The sequence below is a fragment of the Entelurus aequoreus genome, linkage group LG18, assembly GCF_033978785.1.
Source record: "Entelurus aequoreus isolate RoL-2023_Sb linkage group LG18, RoL_Eaeq_v1.1, whole genome shotgun sequence".
Classification (NCBI taxonomy): Eukaryota; Metazoa; Chordata; class Actinopteri; order Syngnathiformes; family Syngnathidae; genus Entelurus; species Entelurus aequoreus.
Window position 1 is genome coordinate 932,393 of NC_084748.1, and position 16,870 is coordinate 949,262.

At 46.7% G+C, this 16,870-nt stretch overlaps 1 protein-coding gene across 7 annotated transcripts in view; it reads right to left on the reverse strand.

Moving 5' to 3' along the window:
• Nucleotides 1-234: 234 nt before the first annotated feature.
• LOC133633656 (zinc finger protein 271-like) overlaps nt 235-16,870 on the reverse strand; it is a 46,835-nt gene continuing 30,199 nt past the window's right edge. For 2 of the 7 annotated variants that reach the window (XM_062026242.1, XM_062026241.1), the window contains exon 4: nt 12,882-15,977. In XM_062026242.1, coding sequence (XP_061882226.1) covers nt 13,591-15,977 — 2,387 coding nt within the window. In that variant the 3' untranslated portion in view covers nt 12,882-13,590. Of the gene's footprint in view, nt 2,176-2,269; nt 3,375-5,021; nt 5,163-12,881; nt 15,978-16,870 lie in introns of those variants that run through there. The other 5 variants (XM_062026244.1, XM_062026247.1, XM_062026246.1 and 2 more) reach the window with 5 other exon arrangements.

Sequence of the window (16,870 nt, forward strand, 5' to 3'; positions counted from 1 at the left end):
TACTTAGAAAAAATCCAATTTTTTTTTTTTTTTTTTCATTTTTTTTTCTAAGTGTCTGATCGAGAGAAGGAAAAAGAGGTGATTTTTAACCACTCTCGATTTTGTACTTAGAAAAAATCCAAATTTTTTTTTTTTTTTTCTCCGTTTTTTTTCTAAGTGTCTGATCGAGAGAAGGAAAAAGAGGTGATTTTTAGCCTCTCTCGATTTTGTACTTAGAAAAAATCCAAATTAATTTTTTTTTCCTCTTTGTTTACAAAAGGAACGGATAAAGACAATTTTTGTTTTTACAAAGCGAACGCATTTTTGTTTCGCAAACCATTTTCACTACCATCTACACCAGCGGCATTAAAATTATAATTTCAAATAATGTCACGATGGTACGATGGTGCACGGCTTCCTGTTTGGTCGGGGCGAAGGCGCGGACCGGGACAGCAGGCTGCGCCTCCAGAGTGGCCTACTTATTCAGAGGATTATTATGATGACCATCAGGATTATTATGATTATGAGGATAATTTTCCTGAGCCGCACGAGCAGCTGCCCCCAATGACTTATGCGGATGTGGTACGGGGATACCTCAATTCCCTTCCCGTTCGCCCCTACCCGCAGACACGCCGCCATTTTGAAGACGAATTCCAAGAGGAGCGCGCCAGCGCCCCCCAGTGGAATGATGGGTGGAACACACGCCCAGCACAAAATAACTTTGTGCCTTCAAGACATCACTCTCCTGGATATTTGAGACCACATTTTTCACCTCCAAGACGTCCCCGCAATCCTCCTCGTCCACTCGGGAGGCGCCAGGACTCTTCCAGGAGGGAGGGGCCGCGTCAATATTCCAGCAGAGACAGGGACTTTGTACCTTCAAGGCAATATGTCTTACCGGAATATTCACCTCAAGGACGTCCCCGCGTTCCTCCCCGTCCCAAGAAGAAGGGCAAAAAGGGCAAGAAGCAACAGAACGCTTCTCGGAAGAAGGCACCCCCGGACAATTCCCCAATTTCCATGGAGGGGAATTTAAAAGCCCAGTGTTTTTATAACATTGTTAAAATCACACATCACCTTATCAATGTTACTAAAGACACTTACCCCCAATCCATAATAAAAATGCATGAGACGCTGGCCACTATGATTAAACCAGCGGTCACCAACATTGAGATTGAGGTTTTGATCAGGGCCAATGCCAATACTTGGGCATCAACAACTGTCGAAATTTTAAGACAACATTACAATGACACTCTGGAAAAAGAATTGGGCAAGATAACCAGTTTTATTCACGAGAGTTGGAGACCCGCTTTTGAGCTGGCTGTTACATGGGCAAAAAAACACTTGGGGAAAAGATTGTTGGGGGACACCCTCAAGCAGGCCGAGGCCCTCATTGTCGCAGCCTTTGCCGACCCCTCTGTCAACGCTGAGGGGGCACGCCCGGCCCAGCCCTTACCAGTCCAGGCTGCCACCCCGGCACCGGAGGTGGTACACCCGGCCCGGTCTATACCGGTCCAGACTACCACCCTGGTATCGGTGGGTACCCTCACTGACCCTATGGGCCCAGTTGGGGCTCCTGACTTGGCACGGGCAAGAAGCCCCCCAGCTCAGATAGTCACTCGGGCATCGGTGGCTACCAGCACCGACGCTGTCGCCCCAGATTGGTCTCCCGAGGCGGACCGTCCAGCAATCCCTCCAATCCGGATGTCCCCCATCTTCCTTCCTCGCCGGCCGCCGACTCCTGCAGTGGCGGGACCTCCCAAGGAGCAGAGGATGACCACGCGCCGAGCTCCGGACAGCAGACCCGCCAAAGACAGCATCGGTGAGGATCTCCCGACCCGGCCCATTCCTGCACGCCGCAGGCTACTTCCTCTGGGATCACCTGCAAGACAAGACACACAGGATACCCCCACTCAGACCGAGGACGACGATGAATCACCACGTGGGTCCACAGTCTCTGGGCAAAACAACACCCAGGATACCCCCACAAGTGGGTTCACAGTCTCCGGGGAAAGCAAAACCCAGGAGACCCCCACTCAGACTGAGTACTACGGTTACTCACCAATGGGGCCCACGCTTCATTCGCCCCTCCTCATTGATCTTCAGGACCAGGAACAGGGACAGGATCTTGCTTCGATGCTGTCCCCAAGCATCTCTCCTGTGGCCGCCGCTACCCCCGTCTCATCCCCGCTCCAGCTTCACATGGAAGATGAGACGACACCACAAGGTGAATTTTCACCACAGGGGCCCACACTTTCCGGGACCCCTAGGGAGGACTGTGAAGACTCACCTTCATACCTTTTGCGGAAGACGCTCCCTGGGGAGATGCTTCCTCAGGAGTCCCCCGATTGGTCACATTTGTTCCCCGGGACACTAAAAAAGAAACCACATGGGGAGCCTTTGGTCCCAGGTACTCCACTGTCTATTTCAGATTGTGTCCAGTTGGTAGAGGATGTTACCTGCTCCTCCCCCCGTAGACCCACTAGACATATGGGCTCTCAGAGGAGGATGATGGATTGGAAGTTGTCGGCCACCAAGAAGTACTTGATGATCGGCGACTGCAATCTCTCTCATCTTCCTCCTTTTTATATCGACGACCTTCAGATCGATAGTTACCCGGACGCCAATTTTCGACACGCGGAGGCCATCCTGCGCAAAACCATAATTGCTGTCCCGGTGGAAGTGTTGGTACTTTCCTTTGGGATCCATCACCGTGAGCAGAAAGTGAAGGAGACTGCTATTAAGCAGCTCCAAGGGGCACTCAGGGCAGCCGCGCTTACCTTCCCACGGGCCCGAGTGCTAATCCCCCTGATCAATTTTTCGGCAGCCCTGCCCGCTGAGCAAAAAGCCAACCTTGGGCTGCTGAATCTTTGCATCAGGAACAATTACGCTCACATCCCAGCTCTCGACGGCCGGGACTTTGAGACCCAACCTGACCTGATCCACTGGACTCAGGACACTGCCAAGTTGATGCTCAAGCACTGGCTTGAGTTTTTAAACTTGGCATCCCCATAATCCCGTTGGTTCGGGGGGGTAATAAGAACGTGATAAATTTGGCCCGTAATTTCACGCCAACCCCGTCACACATCTCCCTCCTTAATAAGGGCCTCAACTTTATTCCTTCCACTAACCTCAGTAGCGACTGGCATCATCAACTTCAATTTGACCTCCAGCGCTACCATAGACGTGTCAAACTTGAGGTGTATTATGAGAATCAAGATTCTCCAGGACCCACACCTTTCACAGCCCGCTCCGGCTGGGAGCCCTCACCTGGACTTATGCCTCCGGAATTCCAGGCTATGGTCCGGTCCGATGGGCTTTCCGTGTCCGGTTCGGGCTGCGCACCTGCGGTCGCTCCCAATTTGACACCGGAAGAAGTTGAGGCCCTTCAAAATCTAAAAAGAAACAAGCACATTGTCATCAAACCAGCTGACAAGGGGAGTGCTGTTGTCATTTTTGACAGGTCACAATATTTATGGGAGGGTTCCCGGCAGTTGAGTGACATGACGTATTACAAACCACTGCCGGAACCAATTTATCCCCAGACCATCCCCATGGTAGGCAAGATTCTGGATAATCTTCGCCTCAAAAAATTCATAAATTTTAAACAACAGAGGTATCTCATGGGGGAGCGTGATCCTCGCCCCCGCAGGTTTTACATGCTCCCTAAAATTCACAAGGAGCCAGACAAGTGGAGCAAGCCCCACGAGATCCCTCCGGGCCGCCCCATTGTGTCTGACTGCGGCAGCGAGACGTACAGAACGGCAGAGTTTATCGACCATTTTTTAACTCCGCTCTCCGTTCTGCACGACAGCTACCTCAGAGATACCTATGACTTTATAGATCAAATCAAGAGTGTGAACATTCCCCCAGATGCCATCCTGTTCACCATAGACATTGACAGCCTGTATACAAACATGGACATCCATGAGGGTATTCAGGCTGTCAAAAATGTCTTCTACAAGTACCGCGACGTCAGCAGGCCCGAGAAGGAGATTCTACAGCTCCTTGAAATTAATTTGAGGAGAAACGACTTTGAGTTTGACGGTCGCTTCTACCTCCAAATTAAGGGCACTGCTATGGGCAAGAAATTTGCACCGGCGTATGCCAACATTTTTATGGCAGAGTGGGAGACCTCTGCTTTGGCCGCCTGCCCAAAACGTCCCCTTTATTATTTTCGGTACCTGGATGACATCTGGGGTGTTTGGACGCATTCCAGTGAGGAGTTCAGCGTGTTTTTGAACACGCTTAACACTCACAACAAAAATATCACCATCAAGTCGACCATTAGCAGTACTTCTGTCGACTTTTTGGACACCACTACATTCAAGGGTCCCGACTTTGCTATTACGCAACACTTGGACATCCGGGTGTTCTTCAAGGAGACCGACACCCATGCGCTCCTTTACAGAAGCAGCTTCCACCCCACGCATACCTTTGCGGGGTTGGTGAAATCCCAATTATTGAGGTTTCATCGTATCTGCACCAGACGGGAGGACTTCCTGGGGGCCTCGAGGACCCTCTTTTCTGCTCTGATGAGGAGGGGCTATTCCAGGTCCTTCCTCAGACGGCAGTTGAGGGGCTTCTTGGACCCTAGGGGGCCTCCCCCTGGGACAGACATGATTCCTCTGATCACCACCTACTCTCCTTCGGCTGCGCGGGCCGCCTGGAAGGTCAAAAACCACTTCCGGGTCTTTGTGGAGAGTAGTGGGAGGCTGCCTGGTCGCTATGTGGTGCCGGCCTACCGCAAGAACCCCAACTTGAATGATCAGTTGGTCAGGGCCAGGGTCTGCTCATTGAGAGACCCGCCCTCCACCAAGAGGGACGCCCTTGTCCGCCACTCACAATGGTTGGTGAACCCCCATAACCGCAAGGTTTTCCAGCCGTTGTGCCGTGGCGGCCGACACACACAGAACTGTGTGTATGTCATCCGTTGTCAGCAATGTGGGTGTATGTACGTGGGCGAGACGGGCAATACCTTAGCCAGGAGATTCGCCCAGCACAAATACAACATTGTTAGACAAAAAAATACCAACACTCACCTGGTTCAGCATTTCCTCCTGCACGGATGGTCTTCCGTCCGGGTGACTGTCGTAGAGACGGATCCTAAATGGAGCCTCGCCCAACGTCACAGGGCAGAGCTCCCGTGGATCTCCAAATTGGGCACCAGACATCCGGGGGGCCTAAATGAGATGTAAGTGTCAGTCCGTTGGATTGTAGACGGACAGTGCACATCCCCTTCTCCTAACCCTAACCCTAACCCCTCCCCCAACCCTAACCCTAACCCTAACCCCTCCCCCAACCCTAACCCTAACCCTAACCCTAACCCTAACCCTAAATCCTTACCATAAACCTAACCCTAACCCTAACCCTAACCCTAACCCTACCCTAACCCTACCCTAACCCTAACCCTAACCCTAACCCTCTAACCCTAACCCTAACCCTAACCCTAACCCTAACCCTAACCCTAACCCAACAACACCTAACTTGGCCAGTGCCGCCAGTCCGTGCGCAGGTGTCTTGTCTCCTCGGTGGACCTGACGGGTGCCTTGTGGGTGAGTTGTCCTTTTGCGGCAGGTGTGATGGGGGCAACAAGTCATAAACTTGAAAGACTTGTTTTAAACACATTGTAAATAGGAGTTTGAGGGAGATCAAGGCATATATCTTTTTGCCTTGATGTGGAGGGTGTCAGCCCCGCCCCCTTCCTGCTCAAAACCTCCTCCATTCCTGAGACAGGCACATCTCCCTCACAGCGCTCGATGAGAGGACATCACGCTGCAGAGAAAACATGGAGAAGCCGCAGCCAGCCTGATGAGGCCTGACAGGCCGAAACGCGTCGCTGGAATCAGGTCCAACATGTGTTTGACATCACATCTAATGCTTTTGTGATTTCTTTCTTGCAGGGTGCCCTGAGGGCCTACCGTTGGAGCTTGACGTTACCGGCACGGGCTGAAGCAGGACAGTGCATCCTTGCCCATCCCCCTTTCCCTAACCCTAACCCAACAACACCTAACCCTAACCCCTAACCCCTAACCCTAACCCTAACCCTAACCCTAACCCCTAACCCACCCTAACCCTAACCCTAACCCTAACCCTAACCCTAACCCTAACCCACATGTAGGCGTTTTCTTTGATCCATAGGTTTGAGTAGTCGCTGGCGACACTGCAGTGGGGAGCTTAAGCCCCGCCCCCCTGCAGCTCACCTACATATATATCCTCCTCCTGCCAGCAGGCTCATTCCCTCTCCGGCCGTGATGAGGGGACATCCGGCCGTGAAGACAAATAGGGAAGCCTCAGGAGATTAGAAGTGCTCCACCTACTAGGGAATTAGTAGCGTCCCAGTAGGCATGAGGTCAAAAGCCAACCTGACGAGGCCTAGGGGGCCGAAACGCGTCGTTGGACAGCCGCAGGGATTCTTCGAGTGTGTCTGCCACCACATTGAGCGCCCGCAATGGGAGTTATGTCGGATGGGGTCCCGGGGGTCCTGCGTTTGGCGTGGGCGTCGCCTTGACGGGTTGCAGACGGACAGTGCACTCCCTTTGCACCTCCCCCTTCCCCTAACCCTAACCCTAACCACAACCCTAACCCGCCAGTGCCTCCAACCCGTCGCTTGGTGGCGCCCTGCCGTTCGTGGGTCCCCCGCGGCCCTGTTATCGAAATGTGGTGAGGGGCTCAGACGCCTCAATCAATCAACACAGGAGTCAGAGGATTGATCAAAGAAAACATTTTAATACATTCACCAAACATAACCATACTTACCTGTGTGTTTGGCCACTGTGTGATGCACAACATATGTCGAGGGGACACATCACACATGTAGGCGTTTTCTTTGATCCATAGGTTTGAGTAGTCGCTGGCGACACTGCAGTGGGGAGCTTAAGCCCCGCCCCCCTGCAGCTCACCTATATATATATCCTCCTCCTGCCAGCAGGCTCATTCCCTCTCCGGCCGTGATGAGGGGACATCCGGCCGTGAAGACAAATAGGGAAGCCTCAGGAGATTAGAAGTGCTCCACCTACTAGGGAATTAGTAGCGTCCCAGTAGGCATGAGGTCAAAAGCCAACCTGACGAGGCCTAGGGGGCCGAAACGCGTCGTTGGATAGCCGCAGGGATTCTTCGAGTGTGTCTGCCACCACATTGAGCGCCCGCAATGGGAGTTATGTCGGATGGGGTCCCGGGGGTCCTGCGTTTGGCGTGGGCGTCGCCTTGACGGGTTGCAGACGGACAGTGCACTCCCTTTGCCCCTCCCCCTAACCCTAACCCTAACCCTAACCCTAACCACAACCCTAACCCTAACCCTAACCCAACCCTAACCCTAACCCTAACCCTACCCTACCCCTAACCCCTAACCCTAACCCCTAACCCCTAACCCTAACCCCTAACCCTAACCCTAACCCTAACCCCTAACCCTAACCCTAACCCTAACCCTAACCCCTAACCCTAACCCTAACCCTAACCCGCTGGGCCATAGACGGACCGTGCACACCCTTCTTATTCTTTTTTTCGCTCTTTTCTATCGCCCCACCCCCACCCTTAGCCCTAACCCTAACCAACTCTCTTTCTCTATGCCTAACCCTAACCAACTCTTTTTCTTTATGCCTAACCCTAACCCTAACCCTAACCCTAACTCTAACTCTAAACCTAACCCCAACCCTAACCCTAACCCTAACCCTAACCCCTAAACCCTAACCCTAACCCTACCCTAACCCTAACCCTAACCCTAACCCTAAACCCTAAACCCTAACCCTAACCCTAACCCTAACCCTGCCGTCAATAATACTCAGCAACGTGCGATCGCTGGCACCAAAGCTGGATGAGCTTCGGGTCAACCTGAAGAGCTGCTTTGAATACCGGGAAACCAACATCATGGTGTTCACCGAGACGTGGCTTCACCAAGGCGTCCCGGATTCTCTGCTTGACCTGGATGGATTCTCACTCGTACGAGCTGACCGCTCTGACGCTTCCGGGAAGAGAAAAGGGGGCGGAGTCGGCGTGTACGTGAGTGACAAGTGGTGTAAACAGCTCACTGTGAAAAAAACCATATGCAGCCCCGACGTAGAACTGCTGTGTTTATCAATGAGACCTCACTACCTGCCTAGGGAGTTTGGCAACATCATCATAGCCGCTGTTTATGTCCCACCTATGCAGCGGCAATGCAGGCAGAGCTGCTGCAAGCATAGCAGAGTGCGCACATGAACAGCTGCAGCGCACACCCGGAGCTCCTGTTTTCTTTTTGGGTGACTTTAACCATTGTAAAATGGAGACTGCCTTGCCGGGCTTTGAACAATTTGTCAAATGTGACACAAGAAATGACAAGATTCTAGATAAATGCTATGGCAATATAAAGGGGGGATACTCAGCAAAACCAAAGCCCCCCCTTTCCAACTCGGATCACAACACCATACATCTAATACCCACATATAAATCTGTTTTTAAATCAATTAAACCTGAGCATAAGACAATTAATGTGTGGTCAGACGATGCTATTGAGACACTGAAGGGGTGTTTCATGTGCACAGACTGGTCCCTGTTCCATGCACTAGGATTAGATGAGGCTACAGTAACTATAACGGACTACATTGAGTTTTGTGTTGGCAATGTGGTACCCAAGAAAAACATTGTAGTCTATCCCAATAACAAACCCTTTGTAACAAAAGAAATAAAAGACTGCATAAATAGGAAAAAGCAGGCCTTTAGAAGTAAAGACAGAGCAGGATTGTCAGTTGTCCAAAAAGAACTCAAACAACTTCTCACTAATGCAAGAGAACAACATAAGCAAACAATGGAACATCATCTCCAAATGTCAAATACAAAAAAACTTTGGGACACAATGAAATCAGTCACTAATATGAACCCTGCAAAGAAACAAATCATCACCCTGGATGAGCAGCAAAAATCAAATGAGGTAAATGACTTTTATTTGAGATTCGACCGTCAAAACTTCTCTCAGGAGTGTGACAGTGTTTTGCAGTCCCTGCCAGACACTGATGACACCTGCTGCCTGGAAGTCCACCCGACCAGCATCCGCCGTCTCTTTAGTAGAGTACATACGGGCAAGGCCGCAGGCCCTGACGGCCTCCCAGCTTTTTTGCTCAAAAGCTGTGCAGAGGAACTAACTACAGCATGGTGTCCAATATTCCACTTAACACTCACACTGTTCCAGCTCTGTGGAAGAAGTCAATTATAACTCCAGTGCCTAAAAAGCCCAGTGTCACAGTAAACAACCACTTTCGTCCCATAGCTCTCACTTCCATTGTTATGAAATGTTTTGAAAAATGTGTTGTGTCACTGCTCATGAAGGATGTCAAGCCAAATTTAGATGTGTACCAGTTTGCGTACAAGCAGGAATGCAGTACTGATGATGCAATCCCTTGCACCTTGCACTTTATCTCCAAGCACCTTGAGAACACAAACGCTTATGCTAGAATTGTATTTGTTGATTTCAGCTCAGCTTTTAATACAGTGCAAATTCACATACTCTTGGAGAAGCTCAAAGACATGGGTGTAAACTCCACCTTGATCAAATGGTTCCACTCTTTTTTAACAAACAGAACACAGCAAGTGAAGGTCAACAGAACACTGTCAGACACCAAACACTGCAACACAGGCGTCCCACAGGGTTGTGTTGTATCACCAACACTGTTTACATTGTACACCAATGATTGTAGGACTGTGCACCCTAACAATTATATGGTGAAATTTGCGGACGATACCGTGCTCCTAAGCCTTAGACACAAGGATACGGACCCCTCTGTGTACCAAGACCAGATAGATCTATTTATTAGGTGGTGTGATACCAACCATCTTATTCTAAATGTGACCAAGACACAGGAAATGGTTTTGGATCCCAGGAAAGTGACTGACCATGAGCCAGTGGTCATCAAAAATCAGGGAATCACCCAGGTATCCTCATATAAATATTTAGGGGTTCATATTGATAATCTTCTCTGCTGGAAGACACATATTGACAAACTGTGCAATAAACTGCAACAGAGGCTATATTTTTTGTGAAGATTAAGATTGTACGGCGTAAGCAGCCACATCATGATGATTTTCTACCGTGCCATTGTAGAGAGCATCATTAGATACGGGATCACCTCATGGTTTGGCAACCTAACCGCTAAGCTAAAAAGCAAACTGGCCGGCATGCATACAACGGCAATGAAAATCGTAGGGAGGAAAGAATATGAGCCTATACAGAGCATCTATGAGCAGGCAGTTAGGAAAAAAGCTAAGAAAATTATTTCCAACTCACAACACCCACTCTTCCCTGAATATGGAACCCTGCCATCAGGGAGAATACTCCGGGTCCCACTATGCAAATCTAACCGCCTTAAAGGCCTACTGAAAGCCACTACTAGCGACCATGCAGTCTGATAGTTTATATATCAATGATGAAATCTTAACATTATAACACATGCCAATACGGCCGGGTTAACTTATAAAGTGACATTTTAAATTTGCTGCTAAACTTCCGGTTCGAAACGCCTCTGAGGATGACGTATGCGCGTGACGTAGCCCGGGGAACACGGGTATGCCTTCCACATTGAAGCCAATACGAAAAAGCTCTGTTTTCATTTCATAATTCCACAGTATTCTGGACATCTGTGTTGGTGAATCTGTTGCAATTATGTTCATTGCATTATGGAGAAAGAAGCTGAGCAAGCAAAGAAGAAAGTTGTCGGTGCGAAACGGACGTATTTTTTGAACGAAGTCAGCAACAACAGTACACAGCCGGCGCGTCTTTGTTTACATTCCCGAAAGATGCAGTCAAGATGGAAGAACTCGGATAACAGAGACTCTAACCAGGAGGACTTTTGACTTCGTTACACAGACGCCTGTAGAGAACTGGGACAACACAGACTCTTACCAGGATTACTTTGATTTGGATGACAAAGACGCAGACGTGCTACCGTGAGTATGCAGCTTTGGCTTCTAAACATTTGATCGCTTGACCGTATGTGTGCAACTTTTTTTTTGCGTATGTACGTAACTTTTTTAAAATGTATAAGCTTTATGAACCTTGGGTTAGGTGAACGGTCTTTTGGGCTGAGTGATTGTGTGTGTTGATCAGGTGTTTGAATTGTATTGGCGTGTTCTATGGAGCTAGGAGCTAGCAGAGGAGCTAGGAGTTAGCATAACAAAGACGTAGGTATTTTTATGCAGGATTAATTTGTGTCATATTAAATATAAGCCTGGTTGTGTTGTGGCTAATAGAGTAGATATATGTCTTGTGTTTATTTACTGTTTTAGTCATTCCCAGCTGAATACCAGGTACCGTGAGTATGCAGCCTTGTCTGCTAAACATTTGATAGCTTGACCGTATGTGCGCATCACGTACGTAACTTTTAAAAAATATATAAGCTTTATGAACCTTGGGTTAGGTGAACGGTCTTTTGGGTTGAGTGATTGTGTGTGTTGTGCAGGTGTTTGAATTGTATTGGCGTGTTCTATGGAGCTAGGAGCTAGCAGAGGAGCTAGGAGCTAGCATAACAAACACGTAGGTGTTTTTATGCAGGATTAATTTGTGCCATATTAAATATAAGCCTGGTTGTGTTGTGGCTAATAGAGTATATATATGTTGTGTGTTTATTTACTGTTGTAGTCATTCCCAGCTGAATATCAGGTCACCCCCGGCTCTCACAGCATCTTCCCTATCTGAATAGCTTCAACTCCCCACTAGTCCTTCACTTGCACTTTACTCATCCACAAATCTTTCATGCTCGCTCAAATTAATGGGGAAATTGTCGCTTTCTCGGTCCGAATCTCTCTCACTTCATGCGGCCATCATTGTAAACAATAGGGAACTTTGCGTATATGTTCAATTGACTACGTCACGCTACTTCCGGTAGGGGAAAGCCTTTTTTTTATCAGATACCAAAAGTTGCGATCTTTATCGTCGTTGTTCTATACTAAATCCTTTCAGCAAAAATATGGCAATATCGCGAAATGATCAAGTATGACACACAGAATAGATCTGCTATCCCCGTTTAAATAAAAAAAAATCATTTCAGTAGGCCTTTAAATTATCATTTGTCCCAGCCTCCATTAAGCTGACCAACAATGTGCAATAGAATGTTAATACATAGGTTAGCACTTTTTGAGCACATAGCACTTTAGCACATAGCCCTTTAGCACATAGCACTTTAAAACTAAGCACTTTAGCACATAGCACTTTATCCATGAGCTCTAGTGCAACGCACACTGGTACTTTATCTTTATCTCCATATTGTAGATTTTATGCCTACATCAAAGTGCCACCTATGTCTATCAAGCTCCATGTTCTGATGTTTAAATGTTAGTTGTCTGCTTGTGGTTGTGTCTGCGCTTGTTTTTGTTCTGTTGTTTTTGTGTATGTTAAAAAAGCAATGATGCACTGTGCCCAAGACAAATTTCCCCGCGGGGACAATAAAGTTGAACCTTGAACCTTGAACCTTCCACGCCTGCCACAACGACGACTCGCGCAGCTTCCATGCCTGCCACGACGACGACAACGCGCCCGCCTCCTCGTCGGCCACGGTTGTGGCCATTCCCGGATCGACCCACTGCCATGTCCCCCTCCGCCCTCCCATGACTCTCGATCCTGCCTTGTATTTTGTTTTGGACATCTAGTATCTGTCCTTAAGGGGGTGTCTCTGTCATGTCTGTGATCATGTTTTGTTTAGGTTATGTCCTGTTTGGTTTTTGGACTCTTTTTAGTTCCTGTTTGGTCACCATAGTAACCCATTAGTTCCACCTGTTTCACGTTTGCACTCAAGCACCTGTTGCTAATCATATTCACGACTATTTAAGCCGATAGTTGCCAGAAAGTCAGCCTGGCGACATTAACTCTGATACCTCTGATATCCATGCAACCTGATGATACCCTTGATATCATAGTCCATGCCATAGTTCATGTCACAGTAAGTGCTTATTTATTTTATGTCCATAGTTTTGCCTTTGTGCTAGCTTTTTGTTTCATAGTCAAGTTTTATCTGCGCCTTGTGTGCGCCTTTTGTTTGTACTTTGTTACAATAAATACGTCCTTACCTTCACGCCATGTCCGCTCCAACTTTTATTGCACCTCGGAAAAACAAACCCTTCATAGTAAACGTCATGACAATATTTGAAGAAGACTTTAGGATTAAAAGTGAAGATGTGAGGTGAAATAAGTACAAATGCAGCAATAAAAACAAGCAACTCCACTCACGATGGCTCTAAAGTTCAGTGATGTGTTGCTAACTTCAGCATTTTTCTTCTTTGTTGATGTTTTGTAGTAGTTAACATCCATGATGTAACAATGCTGCTAATCTACCAGAGTCCACATTTTGTTAACCATTTTATTCATTCATACTTTTAATTGAATAATAACATCAATAAAATGCAATGGAAAACACGTGTGAAAAAAAAAAAAATTAATATAATAAGATGTCCTCTCTTCAAAGATGAGAAAAAAATAAAATAGTAGCTACATATATAATATTCAATACATGCACACAACTTAAACAGTAATTACAGGACAACATATAAGACTAAAAGATGAGAAGCACTACATACAACATCAAATATACATTCTTATTAAACATGCTGTGTTTTTAAACTACATTTAGCACAATCACTGTTTAAGTCTGTTTACATCCCTGCAGCTTCCATGACTGTTACACACTTGTGTTTACTCACCTGATTCTTAAACCTGAACATCTTATCACACACAGTGCAAAAATAAGGTTTCTCTCCAGTGTGTGTTCTCATGTGTGTGGTCATGCTGTCTTTTCTGGAGAAACTCTTCTTACAAACAGAGCAAGTAAAAGGTTTCTCGCCTGTGTGTGTTCTCATGTGTAATATCATTTCTCTCTTAGTGTTGAATCTTTTAGCACAAGCTGAGCAAGGAAAAGGTTTCTCACCTGTGTGTGTTCTCATGTGCAATATAATTTCCTTCTTAGAGTTGAATCTTTTAACACAAAATGAGCAAGAAAAAGGTTTCTCTCCAGTGTGTGTTCTCATGTGTGTGGTCATGTCACCCTTTCTGGAGAAACTCTTCTTACAAACAGAGCAAAGAAAAGGTTTCTCGCCTGTGTGTGTTCTCATGTGCAATATAATTTTATTCTTAGTGTTGAATCGTTTAGCACAAGCTGAGCAAGAGAAAGGTTTCTCTCCAGTGTGTGTTGTCATGTGTATGGTCATGCTTAGCTTTCTGGAAAAACTCTTATTACAAACAGAGCAAGTAAAAGGTTTTTCACCTGTGTGTGTTCTCATGTGTAATATCATGTCATTCTTAGTGTTGAATCTTGTAGCACAAGCTGAGCAAGAAAAAGGTTTCACTCCAGTGTGTGTTCTCATGTGTATGGTCATGTGTTCCTTTCTGGAGAAACTTTTCTTACAAACAGAGCAAATAAAAGGTCTCTCACCTGTGTGTATTCTCATGTGTAATATCATGTCATTCTTATTGTTGAATCTTTTAGCGCAAGCTGAGCAAGGAATAGGTTTCTCTCCAGTGTGTGTTCTCATGTGTCTGGTCATGATTTGCTTGCTGGAGAAAGTCTTCTTACAAACAGAGCAAATAAAAGGTTTCTCTCCAGTGTGTGTTCTCATGTGTGTGGTCATGTGTTCCTTTCTGGAGAAACTCTTCTTACAAACAGAGCAAGTAAAAGGTTTCTCACCTGTGTGTGTTCTCATGTGTAATATAATTTCCCTCTTAGTGTTGAATCTTTTAGCGCAAGCTGAGCAAGGAAGAGGTCTCTCTCCAGTGTGTGTTCTCATGTGTGTGGTCATGCGTTCCTTTCTGGAGAAACTTTTCTTACAAACAGAGCAAGTAAAAGGTTTCTCACCTGTGTGTGTTCTCATGTGTAATATCATGTCACTCTTAGTGTTGAATCTTTTACCACAAGCTGAGCAAAGAAACGGTTTCTCTCCAGTGTGTGTTCTCATGTGTGTGGTCATGTGTGCCTTTCTGGAAAAACTCTTCTTACAAACAGAGCAAGTAAAAGGTCTCTCACCTGTGTGTGTTCTCATGTGTAATATAATGTGATTCTTAGTGTTGAATCTTTTAGCACAGGCTGAGCAAAAAAAAGGTTTCTCTCCAGTGTGTGTTCTCATGTGTCTGATCATGATTTGCTTGCTAGGGAAATTCTTCTTACAAACAGAGCAAATAAAAGGTTTCTCTTTAGTGTGTGTTCTCAAGTGTGTGGTCATGTGTTCCTTTCTGGAAAAACTCTTCTTACAAACAGAGCAAGTAAAAGGTTTCTCATGTGTGTGTGTTCTCAAGTGTGATATAATGTGATTCTTAGTGTTGAATCTTTTAGCACAAGCAAAAAGTTTCTCTCCAGTGTGTGTTCTCATGTGTGTGGTCATGTGTGCCTTTCTGGAAAAACTCTTCTTACAAACAGAGCAAGTAAAGGGGTTCTCACCTGTGTGTGTTCTCATGTGTAATATCATGTCATTCTTATTGTTGAATCTTTTAGCGCAAGCTGAGCAAAAAAGAGGTCTCTCTCCAGTGTGTGTTCTCATGTGTGTGGTCATGCTTTGCTTTGTGGAGAAACTCTTCTTACAAACAGAGCAAGTAAAAGGTTTCTCTCCAGTATGTGTTCTCATGTGTACTGTAACATTACTCTTCAGTCTAAATGATTTCCCACATTGAGAGCAGTCAAAGTGTTTGTTGTTAGTGTGATGTCTCGTATCACCTTTAGAGTCATTTTGACTCTCCAAAGGTTTTTGGATGTGGTCACTGTGATCAGAAGAGTGTGACATCATGTGGTCCATGTCTGACAGTGGAGCAAAGATGCTGTCTGGTTCTGACTTTATATCTTCACAATGCTCTCCATCAGCTTCTGTGATTTGTTGACTTACAAGCTCCGCCCCTCTGTTCTCCTCACTTTGACTGTGATGAAGCTGTAAGGACTGAGCTTCATCTTCATCATGAAGCTGCTCCTCTTTAACGTGGGAGGGGGCCTGTAGCTCCTTCTGTCCCACACTGGTGTGCCACTCCTCTTCATGACTCCCCGCTGACACCCGCTGGACGTCTGCAGAACAAATGAGGTGTTACTGTATTGAAGTTTGCAGTATTCAAACTATTGACATGTGAGCTAGGCCAAATAGACAGTGATGGGCAAGCTACCTGGACAATGTAGTAAGCTAAGCTACGAGTTACTCTCAATTAAATGGAGCTAAGCTATCCTCAGAGAATTGTAGCACACTACACCACAAGCTACACTGCAAAAGTAGCTTGACAAATCAAAGCTACATTTAACAGCATTTATATATATATATATATCGGTGTATTAGCGGCGGACTACAGCAACACAAACAGGAGGACTTTGTTGGATAGCAGACGCTAGCGCCGGCGACCTCACCTTGACTTCCTACATCTCCGGGCCGCCGACCGCATCGTCGATCGCTGGAACGCAGGTGAGCACGGGTGTTGATGAGCAGATGAGGGCTGGCTGGCGTAGGTGGAGCGCTAATGTTTTTATCATAGCTCTGACGAGGTCCCGTTGCTAAATTAGCGTCGTTAGCAACAGCATTGCTAGGCTTCGACAGGCGAGACCGAGGCAGACATCTTGCGCCAGGTAATGAGAGCAAAACAAAGAGTAGGAGAACGTCAGCGACAGTTTGCGCGAAGGAAGTGTTCATGCAAACACCCTCAATATGGAAAACAAACGGAAAAGTGCATATGATGCTGCTTTTAAGTTAAAGGCAATAGATTTGGCTGTCAAACAAGGAAATAGAGCTGCTGCACGTACCCTTGACATCAATGAATCAATGGTGAGACGTTGGAGACGGCAGCATGAAGAACTGATTCAATGCAAAAAGACAAAAAAATCCTTCAGAGATAATAAAAGCAGATGGCCGGAACTTGAAAACTTTCTTGAGGACTGGGTGAACACACAGAGAGCAGACGGCCGGGATGTTTCCA